Source organism: Macaca fascicularis, chromosome 13, assembly GCF_037993035.2.
Source record: "Macaca fascicularis isolate 582-1 chromosome 13, T2T-MFA8v1.1".
In the NCBI taxonomy this organism is placed as follows: Eukaryota; Metazoa; Chordata; class Mammalia; order Primates; family Cercopithecidae; genus Macaca; species Macaca fascicularis.
In genome coordinates this window covers 6,837,386-6,853,491 of record NC_088387.1, presented here as the reverse complement: position 1 = coordinate 6,853,491, position 16,106 = coordinate 6,837,386, and the positions used below count along the sequence as shown (strand labels likewise).

Here is a 16,106-nt window from a genome sequence, read left to right as displayed (position 1 = left end):
TCTCTGAAATAGATTTCACAGTTTAAGGGCATCTGAACCATGGAAAAGAAAGCTGTTTTATTCCTGAAAAGTTATTTGTTGGTCCTGGTTGGGGATGTTTAAACAAGAATTTAAAAATATGCCCATTAATTATCTGACATGTGAAGACGCTGTGTTTAGTATTGAGTGGCTTGTGAGAAACAGAAGGGAATTATTTCGCTCCCGGATGGAAGGTGTGAAACAAGAATGTAGGTGCAAGGCAATTTGACATTTAAAAAGAGAGAGGTGCACGAGTACCTTTTGAATGGCCCATATTCTATTTAAACAGGTAGGAGTCCACATTGAGAACGAGGAATTGGAATCTTAAAGTAAGTGAAAAAGACGTCATGACATTTCAAAAATAAAGGCATTAGACTAATGGTTCATTAATGTATTTCAACGTATTTTATGCATTTTAAAGCACACATCTAATGTATACATTTAACACATTTAACTTGAAATGCATTTAATACAAAATCTATTTCAAGTATTTCAAAGCGAGTATAATAAAAGAGAAAAGCAAAATCATTCTATGTATCAGAGACTATGCAATAGCAATGAAATCTATTTTGATTATATATGTTCACTAATATGTTTTCACACATAAAATATGAGCTATTAATTAAATTATTTTACCCTTTCTAGCCATCCAGTTGGTGCACAAAATTGTAAGCACTACAAACATGAAATCACATTCTTACACAATCTCACTCTCCTTTGGTTTTCAGTAGTATCTGCTACATCTGTTTGAAACAGTCTCTGCTTTAAAGTTTTGTAGAACATTCATGTTGCTCCCATGTGTTCTCATCAGCCTTCCAAACTCCCGGTTTCAGTGACTTGGTGATTTTCTTGAATAGCTATTACTTTTGAGATCATCAAGAAGGCTCCCAGTGCTGGGGTCTGTTTAGGGAGTAAGACATGCGTCTTCCAACATCAAAAGAGGCAGATGTTCAATGGAGAGAGATATTTTGCTCTGGATAAGCTTCTCCAATATGCTTCTCTATGTGTGCAAACCTCCTCAAATCAAAACTGCCTTCCTCCCTAGGTCTGCTTCCCTTCCCTGCTCTGTAGCTTCCATTAGTCCACCGCTAAATAATTGATCTAAGTAATCATTACTAATGATAATAAAAATAGTTATGGCAACACTGAGAGAGTGCTGAGTTTGTGCCAGGAACCACTGCAAGTTCTTTACTTATATTTATTCACTTAGTTACCCCCGGGAGGTAGGTACAATTATTATAAATTCTAATTTCACAGATGAGGAAACTGAGGCACTGAGAGGTTGGATGAGGTTCCAGAGGCCACAGAAGTAAGTAGCAAACTCAGAACTGGAGCTCAGGATGGGCTGCACAACCCATCTCTTAACTGCCACACCATGCTGCCTTCATGCTAAGGGCATTTTTCATATGTAATTTTTAAAAACCAAGCAAGTAACTATCAGTTTTTTTGCTATTCAATGGCTAATGCAACCTGGCAAACATTTTGATACAAACATTCACACAAAATCAACCAATGTTTTCTGTTCTTGTGATAGTTTGCTAAGAATGATGGTTTCCAGCTGCATCCATGTCCCTACAAAGGACACAAACTCATCCTTTTTATGGCTGCATAGTATTCCATGAAGATAAGAATTATTAAAGATGCTTTGTCAGAATCAATGTAAGCCAGGAGACATTGGAAGAACATTTTTAAAGTACTGAATGAAAAATATGTGCCAACCTGAAATTCTATGTCCAGTTAAAATGTTTTTCAAAATAAAGGTTAATAAAGGCTTGTTTCCACACACACACACACACAAATCAACCAATGTTTCAGACCATCAAAAGTGAAAGGCCCAGATAATTAACTAAATTAGAATTTGTGTGTCTTGTGAAAGATAAAAATCTATTCTGGGGTCCTTTTAAGAAGTTCCCATAAATAGATCCACATGAGCTTTCGAGAACCGTTGGCTGCAACTGTGGCCGTGATAAATTAAATACATCCTGAGGCTGAGGCCCTGCAGGCTCTGAAGGCAGCCCTGCCAGCCCCTCCTCCCACATCCCATGCACAACCCGATCCATGATGTTAGGGAGTGAAAGCAGCATTTCAGTTACTCCTCACCCACTGGTGCCTAGAAAATGCCTCTTCATGAACTTAACATCCCCTCATTCAAATTAAGTACTGGCATTAAAACTCTTCAAGATGCGCCCTTTTTGTAGGGCACAGGTTATTTTGCATCACGCCCGGCTTCACACTTGCTGAATATGGGATTGAGTAAGAGCAGCTGCATCCAGTTATGAAAGAGGGAGAAAAAGAAGAACTCCATTTCTTTTGAATTCCAGGTCTTCTGAGAGCACGTGACCACAGCCCACAGCGCAATCTTTTAGTCTTATTCCCACCAACCTAATGACTAGTTCATCTTCAAATTGTGAACAGGATTTTTACAGAGTTAAATATTTTGAGTCACAGCCTTTGTTATGAACAGGTTCATACGCTCAGTCCCCAGAGTATCTTGAGTTCTATTTGCCATTCAGTGTTTCTGAAGATTAAGACTCTGAAAGAACAGGCAAGACTTCCGATTCGTCTCTACCTGGCTTGGCTGTTTTTGCAGGCATTAAGTAAAGAAGATTCTTCCAGAACCTTGAGTTATAAGAAAGAGACTTATCGGCCTTCCATTTCAGAACTCTGTGAGATTTCAAAAGCTTTAGTGATTGGGGCAAGAATGTGAAGTCAGTAACAGGTGTAAATTCAATTAAGATTATTTTAATTTTTCTTTCCACCAATGCTTCATGAAGTCCACTTTCAAGTTCATACCTGACCTCATTAGACATATAACTTTTACTTAGGACAATGATTAGTCTTCGGCTTTTCTCTATCAGTGAGTGGATTTCATCAACAACAGCTGAAAAATGCAAGATAACCCATATTAATTTAAGATAACTGAAAGGGGAAACATGAGATAAAAGTCATTTTGCACAGTCCTATTTTATATGAACTCCTAACCTCACTAATAAGTTTTTCTTTAAGACAAACCATTTGTTCTCAATTTTATATGCTTATTAAAAACTCTCTAGGTAACAATAATAATGAATATCTACTTAGCACTTATTCTGTACCATACCTTATTTTAAATGATTTTTTTGTATATTAACTAATGTAATCATCATAATAGCCTACAGAGAAGATATTGTTATCACCGCCATTTAACGGACAAGGAAGCCAGAGCACAGAGTGGTTAAGTAACCTGCTCAGAGTCACATAGCTAATAAGTGGCAGACTCAGAATCTGAACCCAAGTGGAATACATTTTCCTATTATACTATCCTGCTTCTCCTCAAGCATAAAAGAGCATGCTAAAATCAGAATTTAAAGATTAAAAGACAAAAAGGCACAACAAAACAAAACCATCCATTATTTTAGACCAGGGGTTGGCAAACTTTTTCTGCAAAGGGCTAGGTAGTAAACACGTTAGGCTTTGCAGATCATGCTGTCTTTGTCACAACTACTCAATTCTGTTGTCACTCAAATGCAGACTCAGGTAACAGGCAAACCAATGTGTGTGGCTGTGTTTCAATAAGCGTTGCAGGTGTGATGGAACCTGTGGCTGGTAAATTGTCAACCCTTGTTCTAGATCTCTCACTGTTCTCAAATAGAGGTTTAACCAAACCTAATTACAACTGAATATTTGATCATTATTTTTATTTATGAATTAAGAATAAACCTATTTTCAAAAAAGACCTCTAGAAAATAACAAAAATATAGTAAAATAGATACATGGCCCAGAATAAATGCTTTCTAAGTAACAATATGCCGTCTTAGATGCAAAGAACTGTTACCCAAAAATACCACAATGTATGCATCTGATAATCTGGCATATTTTTTTGACAAGTTGTTTATTACTAAACAGTAGTGTAAGTTGGCAATATTTTCCTTTATAAATTGGAATATGGTGGGGGGGGAATGTAACTATTTCTTTCTCACTGCTACATCTTTGATGTCCAGTTCAGAACTTGGCACAGGAATAGTATCCAATAAATATTAGATTAATAAATTAATGATGGTAATAATAAAACATTTGTTGTTTTTTAAGCATCAGTATCCAGAATAATTTGACACCAGATTTTAAATGTTTGTTCTGGAAGACTTCAGAGACAACCTAAAAATGTTACTCATTTAAAAAAAAATTTAACCGTAATTTGCTTCAATATATGCACTATGGCTATTTGTATTCCTATGTTAATAAAGAAAACATTGAATATCATAGCTATGATCTGATGGGAATCACTGCTTTCCTTTTATTTTTTTTTCCTTTACAGTTTTTGCATTTTCTACTTAAATTTCATCACCAATATCAACACAATAAAAATCGTGCATTTTCTAGTAATAATTAACCTGTGTTTATTTCTAGTAAGAGTTACTAGTGAGGATTAACTAGTCCACACATCACATGTGAAATTTGGAACTGCTACTGTGGTACAGTCTTACCGTGGGTCATTTCTAAATAAATGCTTCATGATAACGCCAGCTCTGGACCCGGTTCTGAAAAGGAAATGCCCTCTCCCTTTCCCCAACGTTTCAGAGAACCATGAAGCACAAAGAACACAACCCAAGAGAAGAGACTATTGGAAGCTCGGTAGTTTGTTTTCTCACTATCAATTGTTGACTCACCTGGTTATTTCTGGCTTAAAGGACCTTATTCATTTGTTTTTAAGGAAATGGGATAGCCATCTGGGAGCTAGCTCAATCCTTTTTAAAAAAGAAACTATCTCGAATATTTTTCTGTCTGGCATTCCGTCTTACCTCCTCCAGGCACTACATCCCTTTCAAATATGCATAACTTATACCCAAAATGTTTCTCCAACACCCTGGGCAAAATCTCCACAGCAAAGGTGTGCTCCTCTCCATTTTCAGGTCGGCATTCTTTTAAGTAAGACACAAAAGCATCATATGTTTTTCCATCTAGGAGGTAAGATTGACTCTTTTAATTCATGTGTAAATAAAATGTTGTTTAAGTACAAATTTAAGTGACTGTCATAAGTAATTAGTATAGATTCATTGAAAAAGAAAAATTACATATAAAGTTGTTTATATTTAAACCTCCCATGCTAACCAAGAAACCCATTAGCCAATGTGTTTTTAAGCATCTACTTTAAGATCCCACTGCTTAACACCATAGAAGAATAGAGAGACATATGAGCCATAGATGTGGGCGTTAAAGGAACTTAAGTCTTTAAGTTCCTTAGAAGGCCAATAGTCCAAAGGTGCCCTCATTCCAGGAGTGGAAAAAAAATCTCACCCTGGTTTACTCATATCACTTAATTCTACCACCATCACAATTTCTACGCTCAAAGAGACCCCCAAGAAGGTGAAGAGAGAAGCAGAGCAGTTTACACCAGAATGTGGGGAAAAACAATAGAGGAAAATGAAATAATATGCTATTGGAAAACATGCTATTATATTTTTAAATATTATAGAATATAGATGTCAAAAGGAAAACTTCTGATCTATTGATGATTTTCACTGATGATAACATCTGCTCCTATTTAATTTCTGACAATGGAGTAGTACTCAGATGGCTAACAGAACAAATTCAGGAGGAAATGTCTCCTAAATAACAAAGACCATGCTCCTAACTGGGTAATTAAAACATGATACCACTCTCTCTTCTAGCTTCATCCAATCTATTTTAAAAGCAAAGCAGATGCATGCAACAACTTGGAAAAAGTTACAAACAACAGATTAGCAGAAGAAAAATAGCATAACAACAACAACAACAACAACAACAACAAAAAACTAACAAAACTCACAGACAAAATAACCTGGTCAGAGAATAAAGAGTGATCCTGATGGACATGCTTTCTGAAAGGAGGAAATTTTGAGTCGGGTCCTAAAAAATGCAATGGATTCTAATTGAGATCTGTAGAGAAAAAAGGAAAACAGTGGGGGAATGGTCTACCTTTATCCCATGACAATTGTTTTGATGGCAGACAGGTAAGATTTATGCATGGTATATTATTGGGATTAATGAATTTGCTACTGAGTTAAATGCTACATATGATTGCATCCCTTATTAAAATCGAATAGGATAAAACCATTCTAGATCTATGTCTCTTATGGTGCCATCATTTATGCTCAACAGCCCAGCCTGACATCCTCCATAGCACTCATGGTCACCAATCAACACTTTCCGCTTCTGGCAAATCTTCTTCAGTTCTACCTACAACATTCTGTTCAGCAGTTTGGGTTAGAACCTATTGTTCATTTAAAGCAATTGCTTTGCAGAGTTGCATGCATTGAAAGAGGAAAAATGTTGGTAAAAATTTCAGGCTTACATAAATATCAAAGGTATGAAATGTTGGTAAAAATAAAAACCAGTTGTTAATCAGTAAGTAGGTCCCCCACATACTTTTCTTAAACTGCTATCAAATATAACTACCTACTAGTTAAGTAAGAGGTAGTGCTTCCACTAGGATTGTTACCGTGTCAGTGACAAAACAGACACCAATGTGTAAGACAATTAAATGAGCACACTTTTTTAAAAGGCATAATTTTCTTATGATGTAATGGATTGCAATAAACTGGGAAGACAATTTCATCAAATATGGGTTTATATTATATGCAATATAGCTTTGCTCTTACCTATGAAAAATTAGCTTTTCAAATGTTAATTGCTTTCAAATTCCTTATTTTAAGCAATTCTTTTAATATAAATCTGCTAATTTTATTAAAATTTATTTTAAATCCAGGTAGTAAAAGGTTTAGTGGATTTGAGAATTGACAAAGTAAAGTGTACAAAAAAAGGAATTTGAAAGCTAATGGTAATTTTTTTATTCTCTATGTTCAAACATAAATGAAAATTATAAAGGAAATTATAATTCAAATGGATATTTGGGACTTCAAGGAGTAAGTTAAACAAATGTTCCTCAAACTATGCTTGGTGAATGACCATGTTTTAATTTAAATTTGCCTTCTTTTGTCGTTGTTGATTGATTAGTTTCATTTCCAATCCTTCACAAACCAATACTGAACACTTTCTTAGATATTGCAGCAGTATTAAATTGTGAAAAAAGTTTTTATTTTCATAATTATATCTCCATTTCTGTCTTTTTCATGGACTGCATTTGTTCGTGGACTATAATTTAATGGAAGTTATTTAGAGCATGTCTCTAAATGTCTCTGTGCACTGCCATATTGACAGTTAAGAAGTGTGAATTAAACAAATTACCTGAAAATCATGTCAAACACAACTGGAGAAGAAGAAAAGAAATCTTAGCTCCAGAAAGTCAGAAAGAGAGGAGCTAGTCAATGTCTATTTGAAGACAAACACTGGTGTATGCAAACAGAGACCATTCAGAAAATATCAAATACAGATTTCCCCATTTGTTGTGGCACCATCTCTCCCCATAGCAAAATCATACGTGCACAGGCAGGCTCAAAGCTAAATTCACTAACCTTGCTAACTTTATATTGTTCAACTTAAAGTTCTAAATGTAAAAACTAAACCTATAAAAATCTCAGAGGAACTATATAATTTCTGTATAACTTGAGGTTAGGAAGGCTGTTTTACTTATGACCCCAAATCCAGAAAGCATAAAAGATATATTTGAGTATGTTTTCCAAAAAGTCTTTTACATAGCACACCACTATAAGCAAAGTCAAAAGACAAATTACAGCCTGGAAATACTTGCATTTCATATTATAGATAATAGGCTAAACTCCCTAAAATATAAATAGCTCCTAGAAATAAATATGCAAAATAAAGCCATCACCTCATGGAACAATAATCAAAAGATATGAATGGGTATGTTGAAAAAGGAAATACAACTGAGCCTTATGCAAATGAAAAGTTGCTGATACTCTTGCATAGTAAGGGAAATGCAAATTAAAATGTCACTTAGATACAACTTTTCACCTATCAGATTGGCACAACTCCAAATGGTTGTGGGTAAGGTTATGGGAAAAAAGTTGCTGTCATCCTCTGAAGGCAGTAGGGAGGGTGAATTGACAGTATCTAGCAAAATAATGGCCGTGTCTCCTTCTTGTATTCTAGAAACTATTTTGGAAAATTTTTCTTTCAGACATACTGCATACATATGAAACGATTAATGTATAAAGCTGTCCATTGCAGCATTTTTGTAATAACAAAAGATTGGAAACAAGCCAAATGTCCATCAAAAGGAGACTAAATAAACAGTTGTAGCTCTACACAAATAAAATACTGTGAGGCCCTAAAAAATGAGGGACTTCTGTATAAAGTAACATGCAGGTGTGTCTAATGTATAAGAGAGCAAAGTTGAAAAGGGTGTGCATATCAAGCCAAGATTTGTTCTCTTTAAAAGGAGGAGTGTAATAAGAATCTATATTTATATTTGATCAGATGCGCCATCAATGAGGGTTGGGAATCATAGATCCAGGACTAGGCTGGAAGGGGGCTTCTGAAGTATAATTTAATAGACATTTTGGGTTTTGAACTGTGTGAAGGTTTTTTTCCTGCAAACACGCATACGCAAAAACAAAATCAAGTGCAATGAATTACTGACTTCCTTTAAATTAGTAATTATCTGGAAACTTGAGGACTTCCAGTCACCTTTACATATAAGGAAACTGAGGGATGGAGCCAGCAGGTCGACATAGTCTCAGATAAAAACTGGCAGATCTAGGAGATCAGAACCCAGGTCATTTGGCTTCTAGCTTGGGGTTCTTTTTATTTTTATTTTTATTTTTATTTTTATTTTTTTTGAGACAGAGTCTTGCTTTGTCGACCACGCTGGAGTGCAGTGGCACCACCTTGGCTCACTCCAAACTCCACCTCCCAGGTTCACACCATTCTCCTGCCTCAGCCTCCCGAGTAGCTGGGACTACAGGTGCCTGCCACCACGTCTGGCTAATGTTTTTGTATTTTTAGTAGAGATGGGGTTTCACTGAGATAGCCAGGATGGTCTCAATCTCCTGACCTTGTGATCAGCCCGCCTCGGCCTCTCAAAGTGCTGGGATTACAGGCTTAAGCCACTGCACCTGGCCAGCTCGGGGTTCTTACACATCCATTATGTAAGCCTCCTTTGCCAGGCTGAAATAATAAGCGATAGGACAATTCGATCCAACTTAAAGCAACTTTATTGAGTGTATGTACTATAAAGATACCTAGGTGATGCATGCACAAGGACACACAGATATACAGTTCCTGGGCCCAAGCATCTCCCAGGGCATTTAGGAGGCTATGACATACATACACAAGACAATCAGAACAATTTTGGGCAACACATAAGTAAGCACAAGAAAAGAAGACACAAACAACATTCATAATGGATGGTACAGGCAGAACAATATTTCCCATAGAAAACCTCTCCCACAGATTAATTCTACAGTATCATCACAATAAGATGAAGATTAACGTCTATTTATTTGATTTCTTAATGAAGACATAAGGTAAGAAACCCCAGCATTATATGTGTTACCTGTTAATGTTTCATCTCTTCTCATTAAATGTCTATAAAATAGAACCAGGTCGACTCTATAAATGATGCACACAGTCACGAGGCACACTACTGCCACCAAGATCAAAACAGCTATGATCATTCCTCTTGTGAAGACGTGGCCTGGGATATCAGCCATGTCTGCTAGAAAAGAAAGAGAAAAAGGAAAAGGAAATAATCAAAAAATCTTACCAGTGTTGTGCATCATCACATGCTTGTCCATTTTTACTGTTAACACTAATGCAGTAGTTACCAACCCAAGTGCTGACACATTCACTGAGTGACTCCACATTCCTGCCTTTAGTCTGGCGTAGTGATATTTCTACTCAAATTTTTAAAGAATAAAAATGTGTACAAGGATATGTAGAGACCTGAAGTGAAAACATTACACAGTAATGTATCCTATCCATACCTGTGGAAATCAGATTTCTGGGGTGAAGAGATACTAGGCTGAAGTACATAGGGACTCACAGAAACCTTAGCAAGCGGGTGGATGTGCATAGTTTTGAGAGAAGAGAGAGAGGGCTGGATTGACATTTGTCTGGGTTAGAAGCCGGGCTCCATCAATTATTTTGTTTTGTAGGAAAAATCAAGAATGCCCCTAAACCTTGGTACCTTAGTCTGAAAAAAGGAGAATCTAACAGTTTCTTCTTCACTTACAAGGCTTCTCCTTTGGGGAAGATTAAATGAAATATTACACACAAAGCAGTTAATACAGCACACAGCTCTTGGAATTTTAGCAAATTCTTTATCTAAAAGTGCCATTTGGAAAAAAATATATTTTCTAGATTGATTCCGTTTATGCTTATTATGGACAATCTAAGATAACAGAGGAATAAAAGAAGAAAGTAATTTTTAACAACCAACCACAATGTGGTGAAGGCTGTGTTGACATGGTAGAATATTTCCTTCTGGGTTTTCTTTTTTGTCTCTTAAAGTTTTTACTTAACTGAGATCATATGGTAATCACTCGTTATTTCCAAATATTATATTATGAGCATTTCAGTAGGTCATTAAAATTATAATTCATAATAACCTAATGTTTAGATCGATTGCAATTTTTAGTAAGTAGACATAAAGTTGCAGTACATTTTGTATGTAGAATATAAATGTATACATGTATATTTATATAAATGTATATGCATGTACATGTGTGCATATACATTTACATGTATGTGTATATATACATGCATATATGTATATACATATACACAAATGCATATACATTTATCCATATTTCTAATTCTTTTCTTAAAATACATTGTAATGGTGGGGGCATCTCTAGGTCAACAAGTATAAACAGACTTAAAACTTTTGCCATCTTGATGCAATTTTTAGAAATTATCTTTCCGTATCTTTCCACTATCTTTAGGATTCAGGTAAGCAGCTAATGTTGCTTAATAGTGAACTCTGAATGATCTAGGGCTCCTGTACCTTTGAAAGAACTGCATAGTTATAACAGTTCCACACATTTTCACAGACACGCACACACTGGCACACAATTCCTCTTGGGATAATGGGGGGTTGTGAGCCCCACTTCCTAAGCCTACATTTGTGAGAGCAGCAGCAGGAGAATTGGCTGGGCAGAAGCGTCTAGGGCAGGGATAGGACAGTCCTGCCCTGTTCTAAGAAGGGAGAGGCGACTGGTGGTGAGCAGGCCTCAGGAAAGCCTGGCCAGGCAACGGTCCAACAAAAACAAGATTTGAGCCCCGCTCCCACGCAAGTGCGTGGACCACAGCGCAGGCAATCACACAGGGGCGGAAAACCACAGGCGACAAGCCCTACAGAAGGTAAGAACACAGATTTCAGATTTAATCAGGTCTGAGTTTCAATACCTTCACCTGCCGTGTGACCCTGGGCACGTTTCTTCACCTCTATAAAGCTTGTCGTTAAGACTGGATGAGATCATGGGAGGAGCTTCACCCAGATCCTGTCATGTAATTAACATGTATGGAATGTGAGCTGTTGTTATGAGTGCACATGGTAGAGGCAGCTCTAAAACATGTGTGCTGGGGGAGCTGCCCCTGGGCACCAGGATAGCCCAGCTGGAGGGGGTTTCCGGCCTTTGTGCTCTTCCTGTCCCACTCCTTCCGTTTCTCACAAAGCCAAGGCCCAGTCTGTGTGTGTGGCTCTCTCTGCATGTTTGTGTGTGTCTGTGGGTATCTCTCCCTTACTCTCTCTCTTTCTGTTTTGCTCTCATTTCTCTGTCTTCGCATCCCTTCGTGTCTCTGCCTCTCTATCTCCCTTTTCTCTGTTCCTCTGTCTCTGTGTCTCTCCCTGTCTCTCTCATTTCTCTGTCTCTCTGAGTCTCTGTCTCTCTTTCTCTCTCTATTTCTGTCTTCATCTCTCTAGAGTTGTCTGTCTCTGTCCCTCCATCTCATGTATCTCTCTTTCTCTTCTCTTGGTGTCCGTCTCTCCCTCTCTCTGTCTGTCTCTGGGTGTGTTAGTCTCTGTCTCTCTCCCTTTCTCTCTCTCTTGCAGATCTTGACCTTTCCCTACATATCCAGGGAGTTGATGGTGGAGCCTGGGAATGAACAGTGAATGAGTAGTGACAACTGGAAATCACAGCTTTCTGGCTTCAGTCACAGCCATTTCTGAGCAGCTACTGGGCTGAAGGCCCTGGGCTGTGCTACTTTGGTGGAGGAGAGGGATGGCGACCCTGGGGCCCTCCATCAGGTGAGCACTGAATAACTCTAAGAGCCGGCGGATCAGGGCTGTCAATGGCCTGCTTGCCAAGTCCACGGGGCAACGAATGAATGAGCACACACAAGGCCCCTGAGCCTGGTGCCCTACTGAGGCAGGCTGGAGCAGCAGTCACACCAAGTATGCACCGGCCTCACCCCACACGGATCTGCAAACTCCTCTCTGGCTGCTCTGGGTGCATGCTGGGTGCAGGGCTTGTCCTGATGGCCTCCCCATGAGCCTCGCTCTCAGCATCTGTATCTCCAAGCCTCAGGCCCCCCGATTTCCACTGGGGTGGAATATGACTGTGAGAGCAAGTGAAAGAGTTCTGTTTTCATTCTCTGCTTGGCACCATGAGACAGAGGGGCCCGGCACAGCTGAACACCAGCTCCGCCACTGAATGCCTGTGACATGAGCCGGGTTCTGGTGTGGAAAATGAGAAAGTGGCCATCTTTCAGATGTCTCTCAGTAGCAGTGGGCTAAGTTTCAAAACTTCCAAAAAGAAATCTTTCTCACCTTTTCTCACCAAGATGAAGCTTTTGGTGTCTGTGCCTCCCGTGCTGGCCACAGTGCAATTATATAAAACGTTTAGATTGTTTTCACCAATATTTTCAATTCTCAATACTTTTGAAGCATGCCATTTGCCCTCTGAAGTCCTGTAAGAGGGGAAAATAGCTTAGCAGTAGGCTTCGTTCATTACCCATAAGAGGAGAATGTATGTGTTTAAAATGCTTGAAGGCAGCTGTGATGTTGCCTGCATTATTTCTTCCCTTTCTGGTCAGTACTTTTAAAGCATGGACTACAGTAAACTTCCCCTCCTCTGTGGGGCATCAGAATGGACAGAAACAGCCCTCCTAAGGCTATTTGGGAATGGTGCTGTCAACTACCTAGAGTTTAAATGGCTGCAAGATCATGATGCTAAGTTGAAAATATGAGAAAATATTCTGTCTCTCAATTATTTTTCTCTGCTTCTCTCTTCCTAACAACTTGAGTTCTTTGCACAGAGTGGTTCCCACTAATTATGACAAGGCTGTAAGTTGTTTAGCATAGATACAGATTTGTATTACATTTGTCCGTGGAATCTAATAAACTGATTTAATTTGTTCAGCATTAAAAAACATAACACTGTTCTCAGGCACCCCCAGGCACATGAGAAGTGCCAGTTAAGCTGTTCCATGAGTGTCAGAAAATGACTTGAGACAGCCACTGGCAGCACGCTCTCTTTCTCTTCCTTAAAGGATTCAAGTTGTCCTGTGGTCGATGCCAGGTAAACACTCATGACATCCACTTCCCTCACCAATGACAGGCTGTGATAGCCACACCAGTCAACACAGCCAGACATGGGCCCCACGTACCCACATTCCTAGCAACAGGTATCTCTAGGACCTGAGACACAGAGCCCCACTGTACCCTCCAACTGCCTCAAGTACATTTTGGAAGGTAATTCTGTTCCTAAGTCACCCATCCAGAAATAACAACCATCTAAAACCAATGACATCCAGAAGTAAAACACAGGAGGCCACTGAGAGGACAAAACAGATGACATCAAAGGTGTGTGCAGCCAACTACAAAGGAAGACCTCCCTGCTTTTGTAGCTTAAGCTGCATTTCTAAGAAATTCATTGTGGTTTTCTATCCCTCTAAAAATTAGGAAGAGAGCATCCAAAGGGAGAAATACAAAACTCAAATGGAGGTCAGTGGCTGAGGATGAGATATGATGGCAGGAGATCCACAAAGTTCAACTGAATTCAACATGTAGCGGGCATGAATCACATGCCTGCTCCTGGGCAAGAATTCAGGCTTTATGGTATAAAGAGCTTGTAGACAAGTGTCAGCAAGAATGTAGAGCTGCCAACATGGTAACAAAGAATATACCAAAAAAATGCGTAAAAAGCAGAAGAAAAAACTCAACAAGTGCTGCTAAGGTGCTAGACAACTCAGGCTCAGCACTCACTAGACCCTGAGTAGTGTATCAGTGTAATAGTGAATAATTATAGTATGACTCAAAGTCATTCAGAAAAGCTTAACTGACTATATGTTCAGTCTTTTTCTTTTTATAAGTCTGACCATTCCTTAATGGAAGAATATAGGCTTATTTAAGCATCAATACGCATGCCATTTGGAACCTTTTTGGCACATTAGAAAAATAAACAACTTAACATATTTTTCAAAATAAAAAAAAGCTTGGCCTAGGCAACTGCCCTTTTCTAAGAAGCTAGGTAAAATCCCCATCCGCATCAGATCCTGACCAACCAAGTGCTGCTTTATAAGGTAATGCTAAATACCCTCAATGTCCTTCTCATGGACCTTGTTTTCCAGCTTAGATCTTGGCAATACATTTCTGCATAATCCATCCACCTAGGGTATGGCCATTATAATTATAAAATATGCCCATTATAATTATAATTATAATTATTTTTATAATTATATTTATAATTTATAATTTATAATTATAATTTAAACTAGCCCAAAATACACATCAGCCACCCAGTGTTTTTAATATACAGTTATATATAATATATATGATTGTTATATGGTATATATACATACATACATAATTCTTATTTCTTTCTCTTCATGTATATTAGGATCCGATCCATTTTCTTCCCCAAACATCCAATAAACTACATCCTCTTCATTCAGCAAAGCAGAGCAGTTGAGCCTTACATCTTTTCCTGGTAAAAGTTGGCAACTAAAGTTCTGATTTTTGAAACTCAGTTTCTCAAAAGTTTCAAAACAATATAATGAACGTATGTTAACCTAAAGCAAAACATGGTGCTCCATCCCAGAAACAGAATAAATATGCCTTGTTTTAAATTTAAAAAATATAAAGCTGAAGAAATAGGTAGCAATTACAAGTCATCACCAAAACATGATTTGGCTTCTTTTTAAACATTTATTTTTTAATCAACTATTAAAACTTAGGGTGATCAGTGTACTTTCTTTTCAGTACACAATTTAGTAGGTAGCATCAGGATGATACTCTCACTGAGACTTCTAGATAAACCAAATGGATAAACCACAAAAAATTAAATTAAGCAAACATTAAAGACATCAAAGTGCAGAGAAAATAAAGAGAGATTTTTGAACTAAAAGTGTACTTAGGAAGGATCCTTTTTGCTTTGGTTTGGAATAAACAGAAAGTGTTTCATAGAGACAAGAAAATCCAGTGAAGCTCTCAGCAGCTGCACAGGCTTGCAGAATTACTGCTAAGTGCTCGGACAGCATAAGAGGATGTAAAGGCTGCATGATATCACTTGCAGTCTCATGGTAATCAGGACAGCAAGTCTCATTAGAGAAAAGGCCTGCAACAAACACATGACTGCAGCACCCCCTCCCTAACCAGCTATCAGAGATGAAGACAGATAGGATCTAACATACCTACATCTCAGTTACCCCAGCTCAATTCTGAGTCAACTGAGATACTCATCTCTCAGGCTACCTACTTGTAAGAAAAAAATTACACAAATTGTGTTCACTTTAATTGATACACAAAGATCAACAACAATAAAAAGTTAAGAGACATACAAAGACACAGAAAATGTGCACGATAATCAATAGAAAAGACAGATAATAGAAGCAGACCTACCGATGCTGAATTTAGCAGATAAAAACTCTAAATAACTGTTTGAAAGAAAACAGAGGAAAAGATAAGCAAGTAGATGGAAATGTGGTCATTTTCAACAAAGTGTAATTTATTTTAAAAAGAATAAATTGAATATTTTTATATCATGCATATATGATATACCAACTGTAACAGTAATTTTAAATATACAAATGGACTAAACACCATATTGACCAGATTTCAAAAAAGATCCAAATACGTGCAGTTTATGAGAGACACTTATGTATACAGCAAAAAAAAAAAAAAATGTTAGTAGTAAAAGGATGTAAAAAAAAGACAAATATGCCAATTCCAAGCAAAAGAAAACTTGTGTGACTATTTCATATGGCAG

General features: G+C 37.7%; 1 protein-coding gene across 8 annotated transcripts in view; it reads right to left on the bottom strand.

Annotated features, from left to right (window-relative positions):
- Window positions 1-400: 400 nt before the first annotated feature.
- The window catches only part of IL18R1 (interleukin 18 receptor 1), a 43,314-nt gene continuing 27,608 nt past the window's right edge, over window positions 401-16,106 (bottom strand). For 3 of the 8 annotated variants that reach the window (XM_065526691.2, XM_005575164.5, XM_065526692.2), the window contains 5 exons: window positions 14,705-14,825; window positions 12,668-12,807; window positions 9,452-9,613; window positions 4,797-4,955; window positions 1,823-2,899 (listed from right to left, as the gene is read on the bottom strand). In XM_065526691.2, the coding sequence (XP_065382763.1) occupies window positions 2,544-2,899; window positions 4,797-4,955; window positions 9,452-9,613; window positions 12,668-12,807; window positions 14,705-14,825 (938 nt within the window). In that variant the 3' untranslated portion in view covers window positions 1,823-2,543. Of the gene's footprint in view, window positions 2,900-4,796; window positions 4,956-9,451; window positions 9,614-12,667; window positions 12,808-14,700; window positions 14,826-16,106 lie in introns of those variants that run through there. The other 5 variants (XM_045368696.3, XM_074010866.1, XM_065526690.2 and 2 more) reach the window with 4 other exon arrangements.